This window comes from Notolabrus celidotus, chromosome 16 (assembly GCF_009762535.1).
Source record: "Notolabrus celidotus isolate fNotCel1 chromosome 16, fNotCel1.pri, whole genome shotgun sequence".
Lineage (NCBI taxonomy): Eukaryota > Metazoa > Chordata > Actinopteri > Labriformes > Labridae > Notolabrus > Notolabrus celidotus.
The window spans coordinates 6,417,244-6,441,995 of NC_048287.1; the positions used below are offsets into that span (position 1 = coordinate 6,417,244).

General features: G+C 43.8%; 1 protein-coding gene across 1 annotated transcript in view; it reads left to right on the forward strand.

The window, feature by feature from the left end:
• LOC117828450 (ubiquitin-conjugating enzyme E2 E2-like) overlaps positions 1–23,594 on the forward strand; it is a 104,688-nt gene extending 81,094 nt beyond the window's left edge. The window contains exons 4-6 of the mRNA XM_034705600.1: positions 1,093–1,225; positions 10,948–11,095; positions 20,995–23,594. Of these exons, the coding sequence (XP_034561491.1) occupies positions 1,093–1,225; positions 10,948–11,095; positions 20,995–21,092 (379 nt within the window). The 3' untranslated portion in view covers positions 21,093–23,594. The remainder of the gene's footprint in view (positions 1–1,092; positions 1,226–10,947; positions 11,096–20,994) is intronic.
• The last annotated feature ends 1,158 nt before the right edge of the window (positions 23,595–24,752 follow it).

Below are 24,752 nucleotides of genomic sequence, written 5' to 3' on the forward strand. Positions count from 1 at the left end.
TTAAACATCAATATCTGCGTCATATCGAGGTTGAATCGTCAGCGTCTGACACACAAACATAGATTTCTGCACCGCGTCGCACCAGGCCACATGCTGAGCCAGGCGATTTATGCTTCCCTCCTGTCCCCCGTCAGTCCCAGCGCCCCACCACTCTCCGGACTATTTTTATCCGAGCAGGGGAACATGCCGGCATCCTTTCCTGCAGCCCGCTCCCCTAATTCCTCTCTGTGTCCAAACACACGCTGACAAGAAATAGGTCTGCAGAGGCCCGATGCTTTACAACAGGCTGCTGTTTCACATGAACGACTTCACTCAGGCTCTCATCTTACATTTATGTGCCTCTACACACACACACACACACACACACACACACACACACACACACACACACACACACACAGGCACACACACTCTCCTGCTTGCTCTCTGCCTTTCTCCCTGTGTGTGTAAATGATGAAAGTAAAAGTAATACAAGGAACCGACAGGGGCATCTGGCCTAATTCCAGCAGAAAATGGAATTGGATTAGTACCTCTCTCCTTGCAGCTGCGTGTGTGTGTGTTTCTTTGTCTGTATGTACGTGTTTGTGTTTGTGTGCTGAGAATAAAGGCAGCAATGGAGCTCGGCAGCAGCCAGCTGCCAAGCGGTGAATCGCTGATGAAGAGAGAGGAAACAGAGCTGCTGCTGCTGCTGCTGCTGCTGCTGCTGCTCAACACCTTCCTGCTGACGTGTGTGTGCAGAGTGCAGTGTGTGTAGCTCGGTGTGTGTTTCATGCTTGCCTTCACATCCCAGACAGATCAGTCATCCACATGACATTGATCATACTCATCATTTTCCCTGCTCACACACACACACACACACTCTTTGTTACATGCTCTGTAGAATAATCTTCTAATGGCTAAGAGGTTGAAACAGCAGCTTTGTGCGGCTGATTGAACAGCTGATAATCTCTCACTTTATTTATTCTCCCCCTCGCTGCTGCGCACACAAACTCAGTTACACCATTAGAGCTTCTCTTCCTCCCCAGACGCTGGCTCATAGATTCAATTTCTCTCCTTTTTTCTTCCCTCTGCTCTTTATTTTCATAAACGCAGCGCCGGTCCTAAAGGAGACAACATCTACGAGTGGAGGTCGACCATCCTGGGCCCTCCCGGCTCCGTGTACGAGGGAGGAGTCTTCTTCCTGGACATCGCCTTCACACCAGACTACCCCTTCAAACCACCCAAGGTGAGTGAGCGAGCAGTGCCCTGCAGCTCTGCAGCACAGCCCCCCTTCCACACACACACACACACACACACACACACACACACACACACACAGAGGGAGAGAGAGAGAGAAAGGGAGAGAGCTCTGAACAATGTCACCATTGTCCCAGCAGGCTGTCAGCCTTCCACGCTGTTGTCCCACAACAATGGCTTGTTTAAGGCTCGTTCACCTCCAGCACGTTGACAGAATAATGTCTGACAGATGAATGATGGGCTGAGCTTTATTCTGACGTTATAAAAACAGCCTCACTTCAATTAGTAAATATTATGACAAAAATTAAAGCCAACGGCCCCCCCTATCAAGACTCAATTTAAAAAAAACACTTTGTGGAGACCAGATCTCGTTTAAAAAGTAATTCAGTTGGTAATAATGACAACACAAAGCCTTTCACATTTCACAGCATGTCACATATCCGTGAAGTGGCTCATAATATTTCACATCTGTCGAGGCAGCACCCCACAGACGATGTTCAAGAAGAGCTGAACCTTTAAAAAAAAAACTCAGAGGATGACTGGATGAACATTCTGTCACATTCATCGCCAATTAATTAGGCGTGTAACGATTCTTTTTCATGATTCACGGTTGCTGATACAGTTAAATTACAATATTGGTTCATTTAGAATGATACGATCAGAAATGATTCAGTGACTTCAAATCAATTAAGTAGCCTTTTTAGCCAAAAATTCAACCAGTGCTACTGAAATAAATACCTTGATACAGGACAGTCCTAGATTCCTGTTGTTTCGATTCTCACTGTTTGTTCCAAGATTTGAGCATTAAAAGACTTCCTTCTTATTCAGAAGAAGAAATGTTATCCAACTCTGGTGAAACTGCAGAGCCCACATGTACCACCTCTTCCTCCTGAAATGGCTCTGATTGGTCCGGTCATTCTCTGATCAGGGAACAAGCGTATCATCTAGAAGCTTTGTAAGGTGGATCCGTCCAATGACTGACGTGGAATCTGACCAACCCATTAGCTTTGCAAAGTAACTGTGTTTCTTGGCTGTGTGACTGTTGTTTAATGTTTCTGCTGCATTCATAACAGTTTTCTTTATGAAGGCATCATAACTCCGCCTACCCTTGTGCAGCTTTGCTCACTGTGTCTCTCAATCCTTCATCCCTCCATGGCACCCGAGCAGTGAGTCACAGCTGGCCTCAGTCATGCATACTCACGTTACAGAGAAGTGACGCCGTCTGTCGTGAAGGATGTTGACATTAAATCACTAAACCCTGAATATAAGAAACAGCGGGGATGAGGGGAAAAAACACAAAGAATCCGTACAGGGATAAACCTCTGAGTTAAAGATGAATTATTACATAACTCTTAAATCCAGCAGAGTCCATGAACAAAAACCCTGATTCTGCCTATCAGAACATAACAGTTGATCAGTCTAAGTGAAGTCTGATTGGCTTTTAGAGGTTTGGGCTTGAAATGAAGGAATGCACCCTATCAAAAAAAGTGTGTGAGCCGGTCAGTGTCAAGAACAATCACTTTAAAACAACCAGGCACATGTGCTTTAAGTCCTAAGTCCTCAAAGTGGGCGGTCTAGGTTCAGATTGAAGCTCTTGCACTTCGTCATATGTCACTCCAACTCTCTCCTCCTAGTTGCCTACTCCATCCCCTGTCCTCCATCCTTGCATTAAAGGTATAAAAGCTCCAAATCTTACAGAAAAACACCTGCATGCATCTGAAGTCATAAATTGGCACATCAAGCAGATTTACCTGCTCGACCTCTGAACTGCTGAGCAGCATATTTGTTTCACCCCTGCCTGTAAACTCAGCCAAAATGCCTGCTTCAATAGGAACAAGTTACCTAACTGATTTATTGATTCATGAACTCAATACAACCGTAATCGAGCTCAGATGTAGACCAGGAGCAGAAGCAAACCATGATAGCACACTGACACTGAAAGAGAGAGCTAATGCAGCCGTAAAGAGATCCTGGTGTTTTGGATTGGAGCACAGAAATAAGGGTTCAGTTTGAAAGCAAATGGAGTTTGGTCCCCGTAATGCTACACCATAATTTTCAAGCACACACAGTTTAGTGTCAAAAATCCGCTGCTACAAGTTCAGCGACGGAGTCTACAAAGATGTGTTTCTTTATTTGCAGCAAGCCGTGAGTGATTGGAGTCGGGCAGGGTGAGATCTGAGCTGAGCACAGAGTAATATTGAGCGAAGCAGCCTGAAACGGCTCCGAGCGCTGGAGCGGAGGGAACAAACAGTTCCGTGAGCGAGAGGCAGATATTCTCACATCTCAACCTCGCTCACGGCTTCTGCTCCAGATGTAAGATTGATGCAACATTATCATTTAGAGCTACGCCGATTTCCATCAGTTTAACATCTAAATCCTCCGCTTAATCTGCCCATCACTGCGAGGATGTGTTCAGATGTTTTAGCTGCTTGTCTTGAGCTAAACTCCCAGACTGTGAATAATGCAGGAGGGCTTTTTTGAAAGGCCAGGGGGGGGGGGCGGGGGGACTCTGCTGGTTGCAAGAAGAAGTTTGAATTTATGAAGTCTACCAGATTACCAGGAAACTTATCAGTTCTTATTTAGTCTCAGTTGACATTTTCAGTCACTGTTTTAAGGTTGTCTTCAACACAGCATGGTGTTCATTTTGTAAAGTATAGTCCCATTTAGAGCAATAAATCTGGATCTGGACAATGGTTGACCACGTTCTCGTCCAAATGTGGCTTAAAAAAAAGATCAGTTGACAAAAAGCTTCAAAACTAGGAGGTGCATTTCGACCAAGAGTTCTAGGGTGTTTTAGCGAGGGGCATACTCACGTTACAGAGAAGTGACGCTGTCTGTCGTGAAGGATGTTGGCATTAAATCACTAAACCCTGAATGTAAGAAACAGCACGTTCTTCAGACGTAATATGAGGGGAAAACCTCAAAACCTCAAAAGAGTCCATGAACAAAAACCCAGATTCTGCCTCAACTACAGTTGATCAGTCTAAGTGAAGTCTGATTGGCTTTTAGAGGTTTGGGCTTGAAATGAAGGAAAGCACCCTAACAAAAAACAGTGTGTGAGCTGGTCAGTGTCAAGAACAATCACTTTAAAACAACCAGGCACATGTGCTTTAAATCCTAAGTCCTGGAAGTGGGCGGTCCAGGTTCAGATTGAAGCTCTTTCCCTTCGTCATATGTCAGTGCCCCCAGAACTACTTTACCCTGAACTAAAAGGTCCCTGTGCACCCATTGTTTTCTGCGTTTCGACCGCGGGCTGAAGTCCTGGGTAGATTGTGCAAATCAGGCCAGTGACGTATGGAGAAAAAAATAGAAGTGTTGTGTATCTGATCTGGAGGACTCGGACCTGCCGGATCAGACGCAGCTGGAAAGCAACGGAGCAGATCCAGTGGGAGTTAACACATTGACTAGAATAGAAACCTATCAGTGACGGATCGGAGATGAACCGGACACGGATCTGTTGGAATTTGGCCGTTAGTGTTATGCCTCTGTAACATTTACTGGTGGAACAGGAGCATCGAAGTCCTGCCTCTAACAATGTGAGAAGGCCCATTCATGACTTCTGTGTTCGCAGCATAAGGGAGGTATCTGCTGTGGATGTGCAGCTTTACTTTGATATGACATGACAGATTAGTGTGGATAAAGATCACAGACAAGCTCTGCAATTGTTGCAAGTCACTACAGGCCGCAGATTACTGTAGTCTTGTTTCAGTCAGGGTGTAAACTTTAACACATTGGTCAAAAAGACACAGATCTGAAATGTAGTTCTTTGTTTTCGCACATGCTCAGTGTTGTTTTTATGGGGGACTATTTTCAGCTGTGGATGAATACACATCGGTGCTTCAATCAGTGTTTAGGGGAGAGGGATTGTGTGTGTGGGATTGAGTCAAAATAAACTACAAGTGTGTGTGTTCATGATGATAAAGGAGCATGTCAGCCGGAGCAACAGTGTGGCTCATTGATGTGTTTTTCAAGGACAACAATGGAGCTCTATGACACAAAGCAAAGAAGATATAACACTCTTTGATACGAACACAATACACGTCAGGAGGAAACATTCATTGTTGGTTTTGAGCCACAAAAGGAACAAAAATCTCTAAAATCACTCGACTCTTCCTTCAGCTGATTCTTGTTATTGTGTCTGCTTCTGTCATACATGCTGTGTGCATTCAGCAGCTTTTGGCTTCCCTCCAGTGAGGCTGTGGGTATATGTGTGTTTGTGTGTGTTGTGCTGATGCAAGTGTGTGTCAGTATTTACACAGTAGACTGGCTGACAGCGGTTTCCACCTCCCCCCCTCCTCCATCGTTGTGAGTCGTGCTTCTGATTTTGCCCGGGGTTTTGGTTTAAGGTCTAGAAATACTCTCTGGCTAACCTCCATCAGATATTTAGAGACGCACTCTGTAGAAATAAACCGGAAGAGTAAATATCTTTGGCCCTCCATATATATCTGGTTTAAATGTGGAGCATTCAGCACAGAGAGGCTCGTGGCTCGCCTGCTTTTAATCACGGCTGAAATTTGAGATTTGTTTGGACGACAGGAATAGAAAGATTTAAGATTAGAGAATACCTCGGAGTCAAAGCCTGCTCTCTGTTCGGATGATTATTGAAGAGTAGTCATCATAAATGTTAGGATTTAGTCTGTGGGGAGAATAAAATTAAACATAAAGATCCTTGTGAACAAAGCTGTTTATTTGATGTGGATGTGGGGATCAAGAAACACAAAAATCTTCAGACATCATTTAGGTCTAGACCGTAGTCTATGTTTTATTATTAACAAAGACCCAACATCAAGACAGGATAAGATCCAGTCCCATCTTGCAGACAGGACTCAGTCTGATCTCATCTTAATCCACCATGAGCAGAGCACTTTGCAGCATTTAGCAAGTTACAGTGGCAAGGACAAACTTCCTTTAACAGGCAGAAACCTCCAGCAGGACCAGACTCATGTTAGACACACATCTGCTGAGAACGACTTAATATCTACTGTAACGTACAACACGCTGTCATGCCCATAGAAAGACACACTTCCTGTATTCTTCTTTGAAAAGCAGGCTGTAAATGTCTCCCATGTAGACTTAAACATCCTCACGTCCACATAGATAAATCAATCAAATGATAGGGTTAAATATAAGTCACTTCACTTTTATCTCCTGACATAATCAGACGCTAAAGAAATGTAGATGTTTTTTAGTATAACGCAGACACTAGAGTATTTATGAACCTGGGTCCTTTTATTATATTATAACATACTTTTGTTACAACATTATGATTGAGTTCTAGCCAAAATGCCAAAACAGTTGAGACGCTGCGTAAAACGTTGATAAAAAAACAGCATTTGTTGGTTTACAAATCATTTCATTGGATTGAAATAAAGCAAAAACAACAGATCTAGTGTTGAAATTGTAACATTTTTCATGTTAAATATATATGCTCATTTTAAACTTGATGTCAGCAACAGATTTAAAAAAAACAGTTGGCACAGGGACACGTTTATGTATGTTGTGTTTCATCACCTCTTCTTTTCACAACACTCTGTAAGCGTTTGTGAACCAGGAGACCAGTTTCTCGACTTTAAAGTGAAATGTCTCATTCTTGCCTGATAGAGGATTTCAGCTGCTCAACAGCTCAGGGTCTCCTTTGTCGTATTTTTTGTTTCATTATGCTCCATATGTTTTCAAGCCAGGACTGCAGGCAGGCCAGTTTAGCACCTGGACTCTACTACAGAGCCATGCTGTTGTAATACGTGCAGAAGGTGGTTTGGCGTTGTCTTGCTGAAATATGTAAGGTCTTCCTGAAGAAGTCATTGTCTGGATGGCAGCATATGTTGCTCCTAAAGGCTGATTTATACTTCTGCGTTGAATCGACGGCGTACCCTACGCCAGGGGTCCGCGTAGCTCCCGTACCTACGCCGAGGCCTACGCACGTAGCTGACGTGCACCTCCTCCAAAATGTAACTCCCCGTAGAGCCGACGCGGACCGCAAGCCCTGTGATTGGTCCGCTCGGCGGCTTTGTGTTTCCCGCATTTACCGCACTTCCGGGATCCCGGACATCGGCCGCACATCGTCCGTGTATTTCGTCTCCTCCTCTCTATTCTTCATGTAATCATGTCTGTATGATAAACAGCAACATGTATCAGCTGTAGATTAACATAACACGCTCTGAATCTCTGTGGAAAAGTAAACAGAGATCGTAGCGGGACCGGAAGCAGGCGGCCGGCTATCAGAGAGACCGCACTGCCCTCAGGCGTTTCGGCGGAGAATTGCTGCGCGACACGGACTCACCGACGCACAAGTATGTGGTGCTCATGTCTGCGTCAGCCCCTGCTGCGTAGGGGAGACGCAGAAGTATAAATCAGCCTTTAACCTGTATTGTTCAGCATTAATGGAGCCTTCATAGATGTGTTAGCTACCCATGTCATGGACTCTTATGATCCACATACCATCAGGGATGCTGGCTTTGAACTGTGAGCTGATAACATGCTGGGTGGTCCCTCTCCTCTTTAGAGCAGAGGACACGGCGTCCATGATTTCCAAAAAGAATGTCTGATGTTGATTCATCAGACCACAGGACAGTTTTCCACATCACCTCAGTCCATCTCAGACGGGCTCAGGTCCAGAGAAGTCTCCAGTGTTTCTGGATCATGTTAATATCTGGTTTCTTCTTTGTATTTGTGGATGCAGTGACAAACTGTGTTCACATACAATGGTTTTTGGAGGTGATTTTGAGGCCATGCAGTGATTTCCACTACAGAGTCATGACTGTTTTTAATGCAATGAGGTTGAACCTAAGAGGCCAAGGTTGAAATATGTCAGAATTATTTGTTAAACACTTAATTTATATATTTATTTGTCTTACGTTATGTAAAGAAGAAGTTTCAGAAAAAAAAACCATGTATTCCTCCGTGTAAGATATGTGGACTACTCTATTTTGATGTTTTAGAGCATCCACACCAAAACCAGTGAAGCTCAGATTAGACGGTAGTTGGCCCTACTGTTGCATTGTTGGAAAAACACACATTTTGTTGTGGAAAATAGAACATTGCATCATTTGTCACAGGTTTGGGTTGAAACTTGACTCCCAAAGAGCAACAATCATATCATCTCCTCCTGACCAGTCACTCCTTCCTGGCAGTCTGCGCTGAGGGGGAAACTGAGCTGGTCTAACTCTTGGCCCCCTGTGTCTTGTTTTTCCAGTCTGGCTGTGAGCGGTGTCATCCAGCAGCTCACCGGCTCACAGCCACCGACCCAACAGCTGCAGCTGCTCATTCCGCTGGCTCATTGCTTGTGTTAGGATGATGAGGCCAGTTAAAGACAATCCTGATCCTCTAACATAGAGGTCTAGGGAGGGTTTGTCACATTGGCCTTTCACAGATGAAGTCCTGACATTTTTGGACTTCTAGGCTCTGATATTTTCAGGCATCTGCCTTTCACACGTTCATCTCTCAGAGGGAGAAAGGGCTGAATGATATATTGTGTGACCATCAGAGCTGAGACGTGTGCATGCAGGACGTGCAATGTCAGCCCAACGACCTGAAAACATCATGCTGTCACCAGTTTCTCGTTTTGAAAGATGAATCTACAACAAACGTCCGCCTCCATGCAGATTCTGTATCTGTGTGTCGTGATCAGACTAACTGAACGCGTTGGTGAGACAGAATGATGATGCAGGGGTTAATTTTAGAGGCTGAGTGATGAATCTGTTATAGAGAGGGGTGCAGGATTAGACCCGCAGCTTTTGTTACGCGGAGGCAGCATCATAATCTATTAGCATCAGCTGTGATAGGATTACAGGCTGTTAATGAGACCACACAGACCGGCCAAGGATCTTTTTCATGAGCTGCCAGCATTAGCATGCCAACGCTAACCCAACTCAGCTAAAGGTGTAAGAACAGAAGAGGAGAGGCAGACGTTAGACCTTGTCCAGTCTCTGCGTCTCATTTCACGTCAGTGAGTGTGTCCTGTTTGTTGCTCTGTCTCGGTAATAGCAGCGTGGGATGAGAGGAGGGAGCGACTATTGTTTGTTTCTCCTGAAAAGAGGACAGAAAGGGAGGAACGGAGACTTAATGAGAGGATAACAGAGGGAGGAAAGAAAGGAGGGCACGCTGCACTCACAAAGAAAGCAGAGTTAAAGCCCGCATGGACTGTCTGTCCTGGTCAGCAGTCTCTGTTTTAAAGAAGGTCAAAGGTCACTCCTTAATGAGCTTGTGCTGCTGGTGTTGATGGTTGGCAGTAATACAGGGCTGTGTTGTGACTTATTCAGACCCACAGGGACCGTCAGCATCACCATCAGACTTTGTAAACAGAGTTTAAAGAGTCTTAGTCTGCAACGAATGTCCAATGATTTTTTCCTTTATACTGAGCTGTGTATTTATCTTATAACTGCCTTCAGATGCTCTCATTGATTTGAGATGAGGCAGTAGTTTACTGATGGATTAGGATATGGAAAGACGCCCTTTATAGGTCTGTGCAGAGAATCAGCTGAATGTTTCTGATTTTATTTCTGAGCAGCTGATGCTTAAACTGCTTATTTCACTGCCTTTCATCGTCATGTCTGTACATCTGTTTTACCATTAATACATTTTTAAAACTGTAACATTGGTCTACTTGTCGGCAAAGGCAACTTCAAGATGTTGTCGAATTTGGTTAAAACGTCATCTTAAATTTGGTTTTGTGGCCAAAGGAGCACAGCTGAAGTATCGCTGTGTGTTTGTGTTGGTTATTTTTCCCTCTCACCTTACCTCGCCTACTCAATCTGCAGGAGCAAGTGGCAAACCTCCCGCCTTGAAAATTGAAGCCAATTCAGAAGCGTTAAAAGCTGCAGTTCCTCGAGTGTCCACTTGAGGCTGGCTCCAGAAGTACCTGAAACCACATACACACCAATTCAAAAAAGTCGATTTTTACAGCAGAAATAAACATGTTTACAGACTGGAACAAAAAACGAGTGTAGTCTGGATAGCTCATTTCTAGATCGACACACACTGTACGGGGGGTTAATTTTTTCATAACACGGCAATTTCGAAGTTATAAAGATTACCAGTTTCCCAGTATGAGAGGCACAGCTGACTTGATTGACAGACGGGAACACTGGTTAGCGTGGAGGCTCAAAGCCCGCCTCTTTACTTCACACTAGCTCGACAGAATTTATGTTGAGTTCAGCATTTCCAATATGGCTCCCGCCAAATATTGGTTTCAAAACAGCACTTCAGAACGGATGAGTTACATCAGATACTACGTCCATTATTTATACAGTCTATGTGCAGGAGCTGCATTTGTCAACAGTGCTGTCAATCAATCATCTTTTTAGCATCAAATAACTTGTTTAAACTTAACTTCTTTAAGAAATTGGCATTCCACTTAAATCATCCTGAAAAGAACGAACTTTGATGACAGAAAGTTTGAGATAAAATACTTGACGTGTATTTTGGTTTTCTCATTTGACTCATGTCCAATCTGTTAACATGGAGGAGGCAGGCTTTAAGTGTCCCATGCCTAGTAGAATCCTCTCTCACCATTTGCCCACGATACAATTTTCCTGGAGTCCAAAAGGTTCTTAACATTCCTGTATGCAGCGTCTAAATGTCCCACACTGAAAACAAAGGTCTGAATGTCATCACTGGATCCGTGTAATTTTACTAATGTTGGTTACAACTTAAAGAGGTTTTCTTTTGATAAGATGTATTAATGTGATTCTGTGTGTTTGTGTGTGTGTTCAGGTGACGTTTCGTACGAGGATCTACCACTGTAACATCAACAGTCAGGGGGTGATCTGTCTGGACATCCTGAAGGACAACTGGAGTCCTGCCCTCACCATCTCCAAGGTCCTGCTGTCCATCTGCTCCCTTCTCACTGACTGCAACCCTGGTGAGAGTTACACTGACACATAAATACACACACACACACACACACACCCGCACACACATATTTCTCCCTCCAATTCCAGCCGTGACAGCTTGACTGACACGTCCATTCTGCGTGGATAATGTACGTAGAAGTGTGTCACTTTGCGGTTTGAGTGGAGCTCTTTGTGCAGAGCGGCAGACGGGCAGGTTACAGAGAGGGAGACTCTGCTGAAGCCTTTTAGACATTTCACACTTCGTCTGTTTCGGTAAAGACCTCTGGGATTTCAGGGAGTCATTAGGTGGATGTCTTTCAATTAAATATGACTTTAAAATTGTTAAAAAGAAGGTTTAAACACTGACATAATGTTCAGTATCTGTAATAAACAGGAGAATTATCCTTTTGGTGAATCATTTATTGGATTCAGTTATTGAGGGATAGAGATCATCATCCTCTGATGTCACTCTCAGGGGGGGAAGCTCAGATTTCAAATCATGTCCACTTAGAAAGCTGTCTTATCAACCCTTCATGAAGATCAGCAGCTAAAAAAAAACAAAATATACAAAGGATATAACCATATCAAAATCTAACCATATGAAGTTATTGGGATACCGATGCCTCATTCCTCACATCCTCTTGAGTCTTCTCATTTTACTCAATTTCCTGGAGGTGTATGTCACCTTCGTCTGGCATTGTCTGCATGTTGTTGTTTGTTGGACAACCACCTTGTCTCCTTTCCTCATTTCTTGACACGAGTAAACTGAAATACTTCCATAAGTCAGATTTAAAAGCTGCTGGAGCATCCAGTGTTTCAAAACCAAGCTGTTCCTTGCTACTAATACTGGTCTCTGCCATTTTTGCTGCGCTGGTAATTACTAAATCAAGGATTCTCCTCCTCCTCTCCTCATCCATGTTGTCTTTCTGGTCCTCTGAAAACCTCTGACCTGTTGACTCCAGGCCTGGCTCCGCTCATCATGACGGTTTGCTGTTGTAGTTAAGTGAAATACGATCTGGTGATAACACAGTGTTTTATTCTGAAAATTAATCATTTTGTTTTGGTGCCTGACTTCCTGTCCCGCTCCATCTGCTCTGTTGAGATTGATGCGTTGTGCTACGAGATCTGTTAATGGGACAGGCAGGTGTGTGAGAGAGAGGGAGGGGGGGTGATTAATCGAATAATCCTGGAATAGATGCCAATGATTATCGAATAGTGTTTTGGCTTGAAATGCCCATCCCTACTAAGTTACAATATCTGCAGGGCTGATTGAGCTCTGCAGCTTACTAGAGTGTCATAGCTAACGTTAGTCACATCTAGAAGCTGTAAGCTTAGCACAGCTAGCTTTCCTTTAGAAACAATGTTCTCAGTAAAAGTTGTGTTTTTCCACAGTAGTGGTGTCTGTCATTATGTTGTCCGATGATGAGTTCTCTGCCTCCTATTTCTTGCTTTCTTCTGTAAGTCACACTGTTCCACTGAGCGCCCCCTACAGGCCTGGAGCTCCTCTGTTGTCATATCTGGATTTGCGTTGTCTTTCTTTCGCCTGTGTTTGTTGTGTTGGTGTGTGTTTAGATTTGCATCATTCATGTATTTGCAGCGTGTTGCTGTTGATGCATTTGTTTTGGTCGTTTGTGAACTTCCATGATATCTGAATTTGCAGCACGTTTCTCCCATAGAGACGTGGTATCCATGATGTCTGTTCCTGAGCGCTGTTTTGAAGCCAATCGTCGGTGGGAGCCATATTGGAAATGCTAAAAGAGTGAGGCAGGGTTTGAGCCTCCTAGCCAACAGCTATGTGTTCCCGCCTGTCAATCAAGTCGGTCATGTCCTTATTTGGGAAAAAACTTGTATACTTAATATCTTCTGAACTGTCGCTTTAGAAAAAAGTTCCCCCTCCGTACAGTGTGTGCCAATAAACAAATTAGCTACGTAGACCCAAGCCGTTTTTGTACCAGGCTGTAAACATGTTTATTTCTGCTGTAAAGATCGTCTTCTTTGAATGGGTGTGTATGTGGTTTCCGGTGTTTCTGCAGCCAGCCTCAAGTGGATTCTTGATGAATTGCAGTTTATAACACTTCCACATTGGCTTCATATTTTGAGACCGGAGGTTGACTCTTGGTTTCTCCTTATGAAGACTGTAACTCTCTGTGATACACGGCTTTTTGAATTAGTCTTTTAGCGCTGAGACCTGTCCCTTTTAAAAAATACAGGCCGGATCTTTAATAACCATCACTTCCTCTGATCCATTGTAAAGCTTCAGTTATTGTGCACATAAGAGCTAGAAAATAATCACTGTTTACACAACATTAGCGTCCCCTCTCTTCAGTATGAGGCTGTTAACAGTGAGCCTGGGTTTTCTCTGCTCCCTTCATTGCAGTCAAATCAATATTTAAGCAGGCTGGCTGGCTAAACACACGCCTGTAAACAGCTGACACCGGTCAAGGAGAAGACATTTTTAAAGCTGATTAGATCCATTATGGTTCAGTTCAGCAGCACAGCAGAGAAACAGGAGGCGAGGGAATTCAATCTGTCTTTTACATGAGCAGTAAAACAAGTTATTTCCAGCTCAACGTGTCCTCAGCCACTACACCGAGTCATGTGTGTTGATGTGAAGTTTTAAACTGAGCACGCAGAGGTGGTAAAAGCAGAAGAAAAAGGTGTCCGATATCAGAGAGAGAGAGAGAGATAGAGAGAGAGAGAGAGAGAGGGAGAGAGGGAGAGAGAGAGAGAGAGAGAGAGAGAGGACTGAGAAATGTGCTGGAGGAAGAAAGGCCGGGGCTTAAAAGGGCAGAAGACAGACGGGTGATTCCAAAGTTGAATGGTGGGGAATGAGATGGCCCCGGAAAAGAAAGAGCGATAGTGATGATGGTGAAGTCCTCTGATGATAGCTTGCGGTCTCTGCTGGGATTTCTCTTTGATAAACCTCCGAGCGGATATTCTCCCTCTGTGGGCGAAAAGAAAAAATGAGAATAGCTTTTCCTCTCCTTCTCTTCCTCCACGTTTTCAGATGTTGGTGAGATGAAATGAGCCGATTCCTTTAAAGTAAGATACAAAAGAGGCTTGATTGACACCCCCGTCCCTGCCAAAACATAAAAAACACCCCGTCACCCCTCCTTCCTGTTACCCACACACTTTTCCATCCCTCTTTCTGCCTCTTGCCTCATCAGAATCAGTCCACCCGCTACACGCCTCTCCACTTGTTTAAGTTTTTTAAACCCAGCCTGAAGTGCTGAGTGTGGGTCTGAAATACCCTAAAAATATCCCCACCTCCCTCCGTCTGAAGTTCTTCCTTCCCGTGCAGGCGGAGATCACCGGCATGTGGCTCATTAAAGCGGGGGTGGAGGATGGAATGACAGTTAATCAACCCTCCCGGGGGCCGCCGTCCCTGCCGTCATGCCACACTGAGCCCTGCACATCGTCCCACAGGCAGATCTCTACCTGAGGCGTCCCGATGGCTCGTTGGGGCCAAGTCACATTCCTTGTCAAAGCGTATCTCAGGCTCAAATCCAGCCGTGGGCCTCTGTCTGGTGTCAACACTTTTCCTCCCTGTCTTCTCCTGTGAAACGTCCAAAAAGTCATCTTCAATTTTTAACAAAGCCAGAGGGATTCCTCCTCCTCCCCCTCCTCATCCTCCTGCTGCTGCTGCTGCTGCTGCTGCTGCTGCTGTCTGCACGGCCTCTGTCTCTGGCTGATGTGTGTGGATATCCGGCCAGTCTTTTATAATAAAAGTGCCGGCTTTCCTCCCTCAGCAGTAGCTTCAGGGGGTGTCACTTTGTCAAACCTGTAATAACACACGCCACGCTCTGCCTGAAAGGACGGCTTTGCTATCTGGATTGATATCAGAATGTGTGAGATAAAAACAGTTTATGTCCTCAGCCGCTGCAGCTCCTGTCTGCTCTCTGTGCTCTATCTGAAGGGAGTGAAAGGAACAAGACAAGAGGAGCTGAGATTGCCTTAAAGAACGACTCACGCGGTCTGATCTGTTGGTATGATTGCAAAGTTAATCCAACAATTTTAACATTTGTCTTCTGAACTCTGAAGGAACTAGTCATCATAAAGATGTCTTGGTCACAGTATTCTTTAAATGAACTACAAAGTTCCTCAGTCAGGATGTTCACATTTACTCTTTCTGCATCTGCCTACAAAAGTAATGATCTCTGGATTCCATACGAGGCCTTACCTGAGCAGGTTGCAAAGATGACATAGAAAGACTTCTGTAATCCCTTTGTGTTTGATATTGGTGGCAGTGTTTGGATGAAAAGCAGAGGACCTCCACATGTAGACCAGGGCTTCAAGTCTGCTGTGACACAAAAAGTCAGAGTGCATTCATTTATTTATTTTCTCACACCTTAATGTGCTCCAAACCTTATTCCTAAGAGTCTGTGTGGTAAGACACAACCAAACATATCATTTAATTTGAACCACAAGTTTAAAAAGAAGTCTGACACTGAGGGCTGCCTCATACAGAGGCTAAGAGACACCTTCAACAGGTGCTTACAGGTACCCAAAACCAGACCCTTAGAGGTTGTTTGAAACATGTTGAAACATACCGTGAAGCAAATACTCAGAGCTTCATCAAAAAAGTAACCTAAAAAATACCAAAACTTTCCTTAAACTTGGGGTGCCGTTGGCCTAGAGCAGGGGTGTCCAAACTTTTTTCAAAGAGGGCCACATTTGATGTTGTCAGAATACTTCAGGGCCAGTGGCTCCTACTGAGACTTAGGTGACTTAGGAAGCATAAAAGTTATATATGAAATCTCTATTTAATAACAATTATTTTACATTTTTTTCTCAATAAATCAGTAACTAGGAAGTCCTCAGTTCTCCACAAGCCACTTAAACATGAGCAAACTTGATCTTCTTCTGTAGAATGTTTTTCATTCGGGTCTGGCAATGTGGGAAAAAATATTGTCTTGTTATTTTTCTATGGCAGGATCATGATCTGGATTTCATCACACTTCTATTTCATGTTGTTTTTAAGACTTTTCTGACCAGCAGACAACATTTTAAGAACTAAATAATTCTAAAACTTGTCCTACATTCTGAACAATTTGTTCTGCACCAAATTTTGCCTTTTCTGCACAATTTCCTAATTTTGATCTTGTCTTGTGTCTTCTGAACTTTCAGTGTTCATCAAGAACATTTTCACATCATGATAAAAACATGAATTTGAAAAAAACTGTCAACTTTAAGAGCTCTTGTGTTTCCTCCTAATTATATTCCTGCAGAATATCCAGAGCTTTGAATTTATAAAAGTAGTCCATATGAAACTTTTTGAGATGTTTCTGGATTGACTTTAGTTTTGTTTGTGCGCTTGAAAGAAACTGCAAATGTACAGGTGATTCAGAAGGTGATTAATTTCTTTGCTATAATAACACATTTTAAGATGGAAGCTTGGGGGCATAATTAAATGGACATTGGGCCGCATTTGGCCCCCGGGCCGTACTTTGGACACCCCTGGCCTAGAGGTCTAAACGTGCACCCCGTACACAGAGGCCTCAGCCCTCGTCGCAGAGGTCGCAGGTTCGATTCCAACCTCAACCATTTACTGCATATCCTCCCCCACTCTCTACTCTCCACATTTCCTGTCTCTCTTCAGCTGTCCTGTCAATTAAAGGAGACAATGTCCAAAAATGTAACTTAAAAAAAATAAATAATAAAGTTTCCTTAAACAAAACCCTGTGATGGACGCCAAAACAGAAGAAGAGCAACTTGAAACAGACAGTAGAGTGTACTTTAAAACAGACACCAAAATGTTCCTTAAAACAAACAAAACAGACACTTAATGTGCCTCAAATAATTCAAACAGGCTCACAAAAACACAAACAAAAGAAAACCAACCTCAAAACAGACATGTAAGCGTGTTTCAAAAGTAACTTGACGTTAATTACTCAGAGTTTGCAGAAGAGTACCTTAAAATAGATCCTTCAGTATATTTCTAAACAGAGAGTAAAGCAAACCTTGAAACAGGCACTGAAGTAAACCTTATGGTATTCTTAGAGACAGACACAGAGTGTACTTTAAAGCAGGCAGCACAGTGTACCTTGAAACAGGCACTCATTCATACCTTAAAACAAACAATAAAGTGTACTTTTAAATGGACATGAAAATGTATCACTAGAACACAAAGGAACCTCAAAATGGTAAAAATAAAAAAAACTGTAAAAAACTGAATCATGAAAGAGTCTTACAAGTGTTCCTTGAAACAAATAATAATTCGTACCTTGAAACAGACACTTTATCCACTATCATCTCTCTCTCTTCATCTCCCTCTATCCCTCTCTCCAACGGTCTCAGAACATTTGTTGGGATTTGGCGACATTTTGTTACAACCCCTGTTTGTCTCATATTTATCATCAAGTTTTCTAAAGTCAATCCATCAATCTTTATTTATACATCATCAAATCCCATCAAATGTTATGTTCAGACTCTTTCCAAACAGAGCAGGTCTAGACCGTACTCTATGTTCTATTATTAACAAAGACCCAACATCAAGACAGGATCAGATCCAGTCCCATCTTACACACAGGACTCAGTCTGATCTCATCTTAATCCACCATGAGCAGAGCACTTTGCAGCATTTAGCAAGTTACAGTGGCAAGGACAAACTTCATTTAACAGGCAGAAACCTCCAGCAGGACCAGACTCATGTTTAGACACACATCTGCTGAGGCCGTGTTGGAGAGAGGGATAGAGAGAGTTGAAGAGAGAGAGAGGGATGATAGTGGTGAGACTGATAGTAGTAGTTGTAGCCCTTAGCAAGTCCGTAGCAGCAGGAAGTCTACGGCAGAGATCCAGAGGAACCTAGGAGACAAGGGCGCTCAGGGACTCCTACAGCGGCAAGGACAAACTTCCTTTAACTGGCAGAAACCTCCAGCAGGACCAGACTCATGTTAGACACACATCTGCTGAGACCGAAATAAGGAGACTGAAGAATAACACAAAAAAGAAGCTTCACAGCATGCTCCATGTTTGAGGGGTGCTTGTAGGATAAGAAGTATAAAAATAGTTTCAGATGCTGTTCTCCTTCAAACATTGTTTGAACATACTGACGTCGTACATGTATGAACAGAGCGGCGCTGCAGCTTCTAATCCGTCCTCTCTGATCTTTAAGGACGGTCTAGTTTTGACCTTCAAAGCCAGAGCTGGTCAAACAAGGGAGGCGTGACATAAAGCATCCTTTGACATGATGATTCTGGAAATCTTTCACGAGCTGTCTCGTAAGAAGTGAGATTCTTCCAGCTGCAGGCTACAATGCTGAGATATGTGAGGATCCATTCATCCAGAAATCTGAGTATAAGCCTGTAAACCCCCATCATTGAAACCCTGTCAGGGATTAGAGCGGAGGGCTGTTTGTGCTGCTTGCTCAGCCGAGCTCGTTGCGGCGCTCCCGTCAGCGGGCCGAGCCCCCCGCAGGAGAGGGTCTGAATCTGAGCAGTGTTTGTGTGTGTGACTCAGGGAGTGTGTGTCTCTCTGTCACCTCACTGAGAAATTGACCAGCTGGACAGCAAGTCGAGCATCGGCGTGATCAATAGAGGAGCCGTTGGGGATTCATAACGGAGGCTATTTACTGACCGGACGTGTGTGAATTAACAGACAGGACGCTGCTGGACCGGCTATGATCACCTGTGATTTACAGCGAAAAGCACATTCTACCATGCTGTCGATGAAAGGGTCGACGGCGCTGTCCATCACACGCTACACGCTCCACGCCAGACCTCAGGAATAACAGAACTCTATTTGTTTGATGTACAGCTTTCTGCGGTTTTTCACGGGTTGCAATAAAAGTCTCATGCATGTTGATGAGCAGAGTGGTCGTCTGCAGGTTTCTGCACCGTTTTACACTCTGATGCACCGCGTCAGGTAATTGGATGTCAAACAGTGTGACTGTGTACACATGCTGCACGTCTTTATAAATAATATATGACTGTCACTGATGTGGATTTCTGAAGGCTGGAGCTGAAATCTCGTTGTCCCCCTCGGGTGAATTGATGTTTACATTATAGTGCACCTTGAAAAGGTTCGGTGTCTCTAAACAGTCCATTTTCTTCTGGATGTTTCAGGTTTCTTTTAAGCATTTCATGATAAATGCACATGAAGGTTTTTTGCTCTCTCTTTCATGAGCGCTGAAATACAGAATCGCCTTTTTAAGAGAGCCCTAACAAAGACAGCAGCTTCAATGGCTTCAATGGGGGCATTTTTATTTCTCATTACCCGGCTCTCTTTCTGATCTTCTGTCTGTGTAAGATGCTTGATTCTGATTGGTCAAAACCCCTTGACCACGGTTATTAACTTTCACTAACATGAGCAACACCAGAGACAAACTGATCACACGTCATGTCAAATCAATCCACGGAAAAGAGTTCAGACACATTTAGCTTCTGCTTGTTGACACCATAGACCGTAAGGTGAGGTGAAACAGAGCAGGTTTAGACCACTCTATGTTAAATCATTAACAGAGACCCAACACCTTCATCCACCATGAGCAATGCACCTCGCAGCATTTAGCAAGTTACAGTGGCAAGGACAAACTTCCTTTAACAGGCAGAAACCTCGGACAGAACCAGACTCATGTTAGACACACATCTGCTGAGACCGTGTTGGGTCTGGAAAGAGGGATAGAGGAGAATAAGAGATAGAGGGAGCTGTGATAGTGGTGAGACAAGTAGTAGTAGCTGTTGCCGCTGGAGTCCAGCACGTCCATATCAGCTGGAGTCTGGAACGTCCACACAGGAGGACTGCTACAGCAGCTCAGAGGAACCAACGAGACAAGGGAGCTCAGGGACTCCAGAAAGGTCTATGGTTAGTAACTTTAATGGGACAGGAAGAGTTAAAGTAGATGATGAGGGGGTTGGGGGGGAAGGGGTGAGGTAGGATCCCAGTGTGTCAGTGCGCCAGTTCCCCCCGGCAGTCTAAGCCTATAGCAACATAACTAAGAACTGGTCAAAGCCTGAGCCAGCTCTAACTAGGAGCTGATGGTGATGATAGCAGCAGGGTTCAAAGTTGTGACATTAGTTTCTTTTTAAAGGTGTGTGAACCACAGAGCTCAGAGAAGAAGGAGAGCTGAATGAGGACAGTTTCATGTTCAATCCACCACAACAGGCAGAGAAGAATCCATCACCATGGAACGATCACTGACGAGGAATCACTGGGGCTATTTTTAAAAACTGTAAACATAAATCATTTAAATGAATAAAATAATCTTGAATCAGTGTCTTTAACAATGTGTTTGCATCTTAAGTTAGTTAGTAGTTAGGGTCTTGTCTCACCCTGTCTGGATTCTATTTCCCATAACTACCTGCTAACCATACATCATCCCTTCCATGTATTTGTCCCACATTAGAATAAGGGAGTAGGGAGTGGTAGAGCATGCAGCCTCACCCACCCCAAACAGGATTCTCGCCATTGCCCTGTCTTTCTTTCTTACATCTCTCCACTCCTTTCTGTGTTTCCTTTCTGTTCTCTCCTCTCTTCCCTCATGAAAATGGCAGAAAAGGAGAAGGCAGTGCGTACAGCGTGACATGACATGGGTGACGTCACCCTGGCTCTGCCTTTCTTGTCTTCCAACATCCCTCTCTTTTCTTTCTGTTTTTTCCTCTTTTGTTGTGTAAGTACGGAGGGAGGTGGCTCTGTGACACTGGAGTTCACTGTTCAGCCTCCTTGAAGTGTCGCTGGCTAATTTGATGAAACACTGGTGAAGGGGAGTTCTCACTTAATAACCCGGGGTTGTATTGACTGGTTCACAAATCTATCCTCATGTTTGGGTCATGGAGGACACCAGGAGACATGTAGTGGTTTATGTGATGTGTCAGTGGGTCTAACAGAGTTGGTTTCTTCTCGTAGGGCTCATACCTCTCATTAGAGCACAAATAAATACAGAGTGTGTCACATTGAGTCTGACTGTTCTCTTCTTCTTCTTGTGTTTCAGCCGACCCTCTGGTTGGAAGCATCGCCACACAGTACCTGACCAACAGAGCCGAGCACGACAGGATAGCCAAACAGTGGACCAAACGCTACGCCACATAGACCTGCACGCCTCCTCCTGGAACTCCCTCTCCCTACCTAAAGGCTGATTTATACTTCTGCATCAAATTGACGGTGCAGCCTACGCCGGGGGTCCGCGTAGCTCCCGTACCTACACAGAGGCCTACGCACGTAGCTGACGCTCACCTCCTCCAAAATGTAACTACACGTAGAATCAACGCGGACCGCAAGCCCTGTGATTGGTCCGCTCAGCGGCATTGTGTTTCCCGCATTTACAGGACTTCCGGGATCCCGGACATCGGCCGCACATCGGCCGTGTATTTCATCTCCTCCTCTCTATTCTTCATGTAATCATGTCTGTATGATAAACAGCAACATGTATCAGCTGTAGATTAACATAACACGCTCTGAATCTCTGTGGAAAAGTAAACAGAGATCGTAGCGGGACCGGAAGCAGGCGACCGGATATCAGAGAGACCGCACTGCCCTCTAGTGTTTCAGAGGAGTATTGCAGCGAGACACGGACACATCGGCGCACAAGTATGTGGTGCTCATGTCCGTGTCAGCCCCTGCTGCGTAGGGGAGACGCAGAAGTATAAATCAGCCTTAACACACACACACACACACACAAAGCCCCCCACACACACACACACCTCCCCTCCTCATGAATCTATGGAAGCACACCCGCTCCTGTCATCCACCCCTCCCCCGCCCCGGAGAAACGAACTGTTATTTGTTCCATGCTGACTTGAAAAGCTTCTTTTTTATACAAAGAGTCTATTGGGATTGTATTTTCCAATACACTGAATGTTGATATGGTCATGAAAAGCTTTAATACTGTTATTGTTCTCGTCGATTGTTGTTGTTCTTATTGTTGTTGCATTGTTTATAACATGGTCATCTTCTCTCTCTAGCAGTTTGCGCGTATTGTTCCCGTTTCATACGCTGGTTTCACGTAGAGACGCTCAGACGGAGTGAGTGTTTTTTGTTTTCAGCTCATGGTGGATATTAGTGCATGGCATCAGGATGTGTGTTCATGCGGTGGACATGTAGTCATGGTATTATTTTCCAGCATGGAGTGAGCTAGGGATGCACGATAACTGTTTTTTCCACCGATACCGATAACCGATAACTTCCTGCTTCTCCAAACCGATACCGTTACCGATAACCGATATCAGTTTTTTAATAGTCTATACTCACCTGACGGTAAGAAAGGCCAGGATGTAGTGTGCAAAGATGAATTCAACATCATGGCTCTGCATTAGACCTAAACAAATAATGTATCCGACATTGCTACAGCTGTAATCACAAAAACAACAACAGTTCAGTCTCCCAAAAAATAAAAACTTTTATTACAGTTTTAAAAAATCCGAATGCATCAGTCAATACAAAAAATAAAGTGCTTTAGTCAATTCAAAATTCTAAGTTTTTTACAAAACAACAGTCTCAGTGCAATAAAGTCCTGAAAAGTGCATCACGTGCAGCAGCAGAGAATGAGGTTCCAGTCTGTCCTGGTCCTCTTTGCCTGCAGCTCATCTGTGGTACCTGAGTGAGGAGCAAAGGTTTTTAACTTTTTTTAAATGCCACAAGATATAAATCCCAGAATGTCAATAACAACTGTGATTGAGGATTAAAACTTTACCCCAAGATTAGTTCTCTTTTATGTCATTCACCTTATTTAGCCAATTCAGTTCCATTTTCTATTACTGACAGATAATAAGCAGCTACACTTTCACATTTCAAACAGCAGCATTACTAGAATTAGATTTTTGTACAGTCCCCATCAAATCTTGTAGATGCCCCCAACTTTTCAGAAAAAAAATATTTAAATGATCTTATCCTTTGAGCCGTGGTCCTCCTGGCTGCTCTCACTCTTCTCCCGTAGCCTTTCTGTTACTTCTCGTTTGGATGTAGACGTCTCTGTCAAACTTCTTTGTCTTTTCAGATGCCTCGTTGATAGGTGCAAGACGGGCCCAGACGACTTCTTGCTCTCGGCTGGTGGTTCGGTAGCATTAGCCGCAGCAGATTTTCGTATTCCTTCCATACACCGTCGTAGTGATGATGAAACTTTAGGTGACTGATGAGGTTCGATATATTGTCTGTCACGCTCCTTTTCCCTACTCTCTGAACTTCGGCTGAACATTTGTTGCAAATTGCAATCGCGTTGTCTTTGTCGCAGGTAGTAATGAAAGCCCACACAGGTGATGGAGGCGCCATGTTTACCTGCAGGGGCAGTAGTCTGACGTCATGGTCGTGACAACAGCATGCAGCCTTATTTATACAGTGTGTGCATGCAGCACAGGCAAGACGAAAGGGACCGTAATCAGAGCAATCTTGGTTTGTTTGAGTCGGCTCTTGTTATCGGCAATTTTTTTCAATATCGGACTTATCGGTGTGACGTCATTTTTCCCAATATCGAACCGATAATTATCGGTGAGTGAGCCCATCACCATGTATGACAATAGTGGTAGTTTGCTGTACATTTAATGCCTTGTGAGAAAACATACTCATTGAAAACTCAATTAAACACTGGCTGTAATGTGACTCCGTCTCTGTTTCTTATGTGACTGCGCATGTGAGTGTGAGGAGGATCATCGCTCAGACCACTTCCTGTTAAAGTAATGGTTCACCGCAGAGAGATAAGAAGGTGAAGTGATGACCTCATATTCATCCTCTGATGACTTTGACTTGTTCCACATACAGGAGAGACGTATGCTGACTGTTCACAGCAGACGTGTGTACCTGCAGAACACCTGTTAGGAGTCCCACACACACAGACAGTAAAGCTACAAAGAAACATTGAATATTTTATGACCTATTTCTCTGTAAAGCTGCACACACTGGGTTGGAAATATCAAAAGTAAACTGGTCTATTTTTACACTCGTGGATCTCAGTGGTTACTCGCCGCTCTCTCTCGCCAGGTTTGGCGCCCCAGCAGAGCCCGTTATGGGTTGGATGATCCCCAGACTTGAGTAAACGTCTGTTGAATATCCAAACTGAAACCATCTCCAAAATCCAATGTAGCAGCAGCCGCTCCACATTTAGTCCTGATCATATCTGTCCCTGCAGGATGGATTGCATCACACTACACTGTGTTGTCTCTGTGCAGAGGGATTTGGCAGACTAACAGAACACCTCACATCATGACATTAACAGTGGTTGGTAATCCAAACATCACGGGACAGCAATGATCTGTTGCATCACTACTTTTCAATGAAATTTAGTATTCCAGTTAACACATATTACTGAGGAGTTCAGGGAAGCATCTTATTTTTTAAAACTATATTTATGGAGTTTTGAGGTTATACAACATATAACCATAAACAAGCACACACGGACATACTGAACTTGTACAGACAATACCCCACATTAACACCACCAACCCACCCCTGACCAAGAGCACACCCTAAATAGAGAGCACTGGAGAAGATTCAAGAAGAGGAATAAACAGAATTTTAAAAATTGACAAGCCAACAGAAGGTAATAAAAAAATTATAATTATTATAATTATTAGTTTTAAAAAAAAGATAATCTGACAATAAGTGAAATATAGAAATTTGACATCTATTGATAAGTAACAAAGGTAAAACAAAACCCAGATATACTAAAGGAAAATAAACAAAGATCCAAAGCAAATACTTGATTCTGATTGGTCAAAACCCTCTATAACAATAATTCATTCTGAATACCAAGAGCAACAC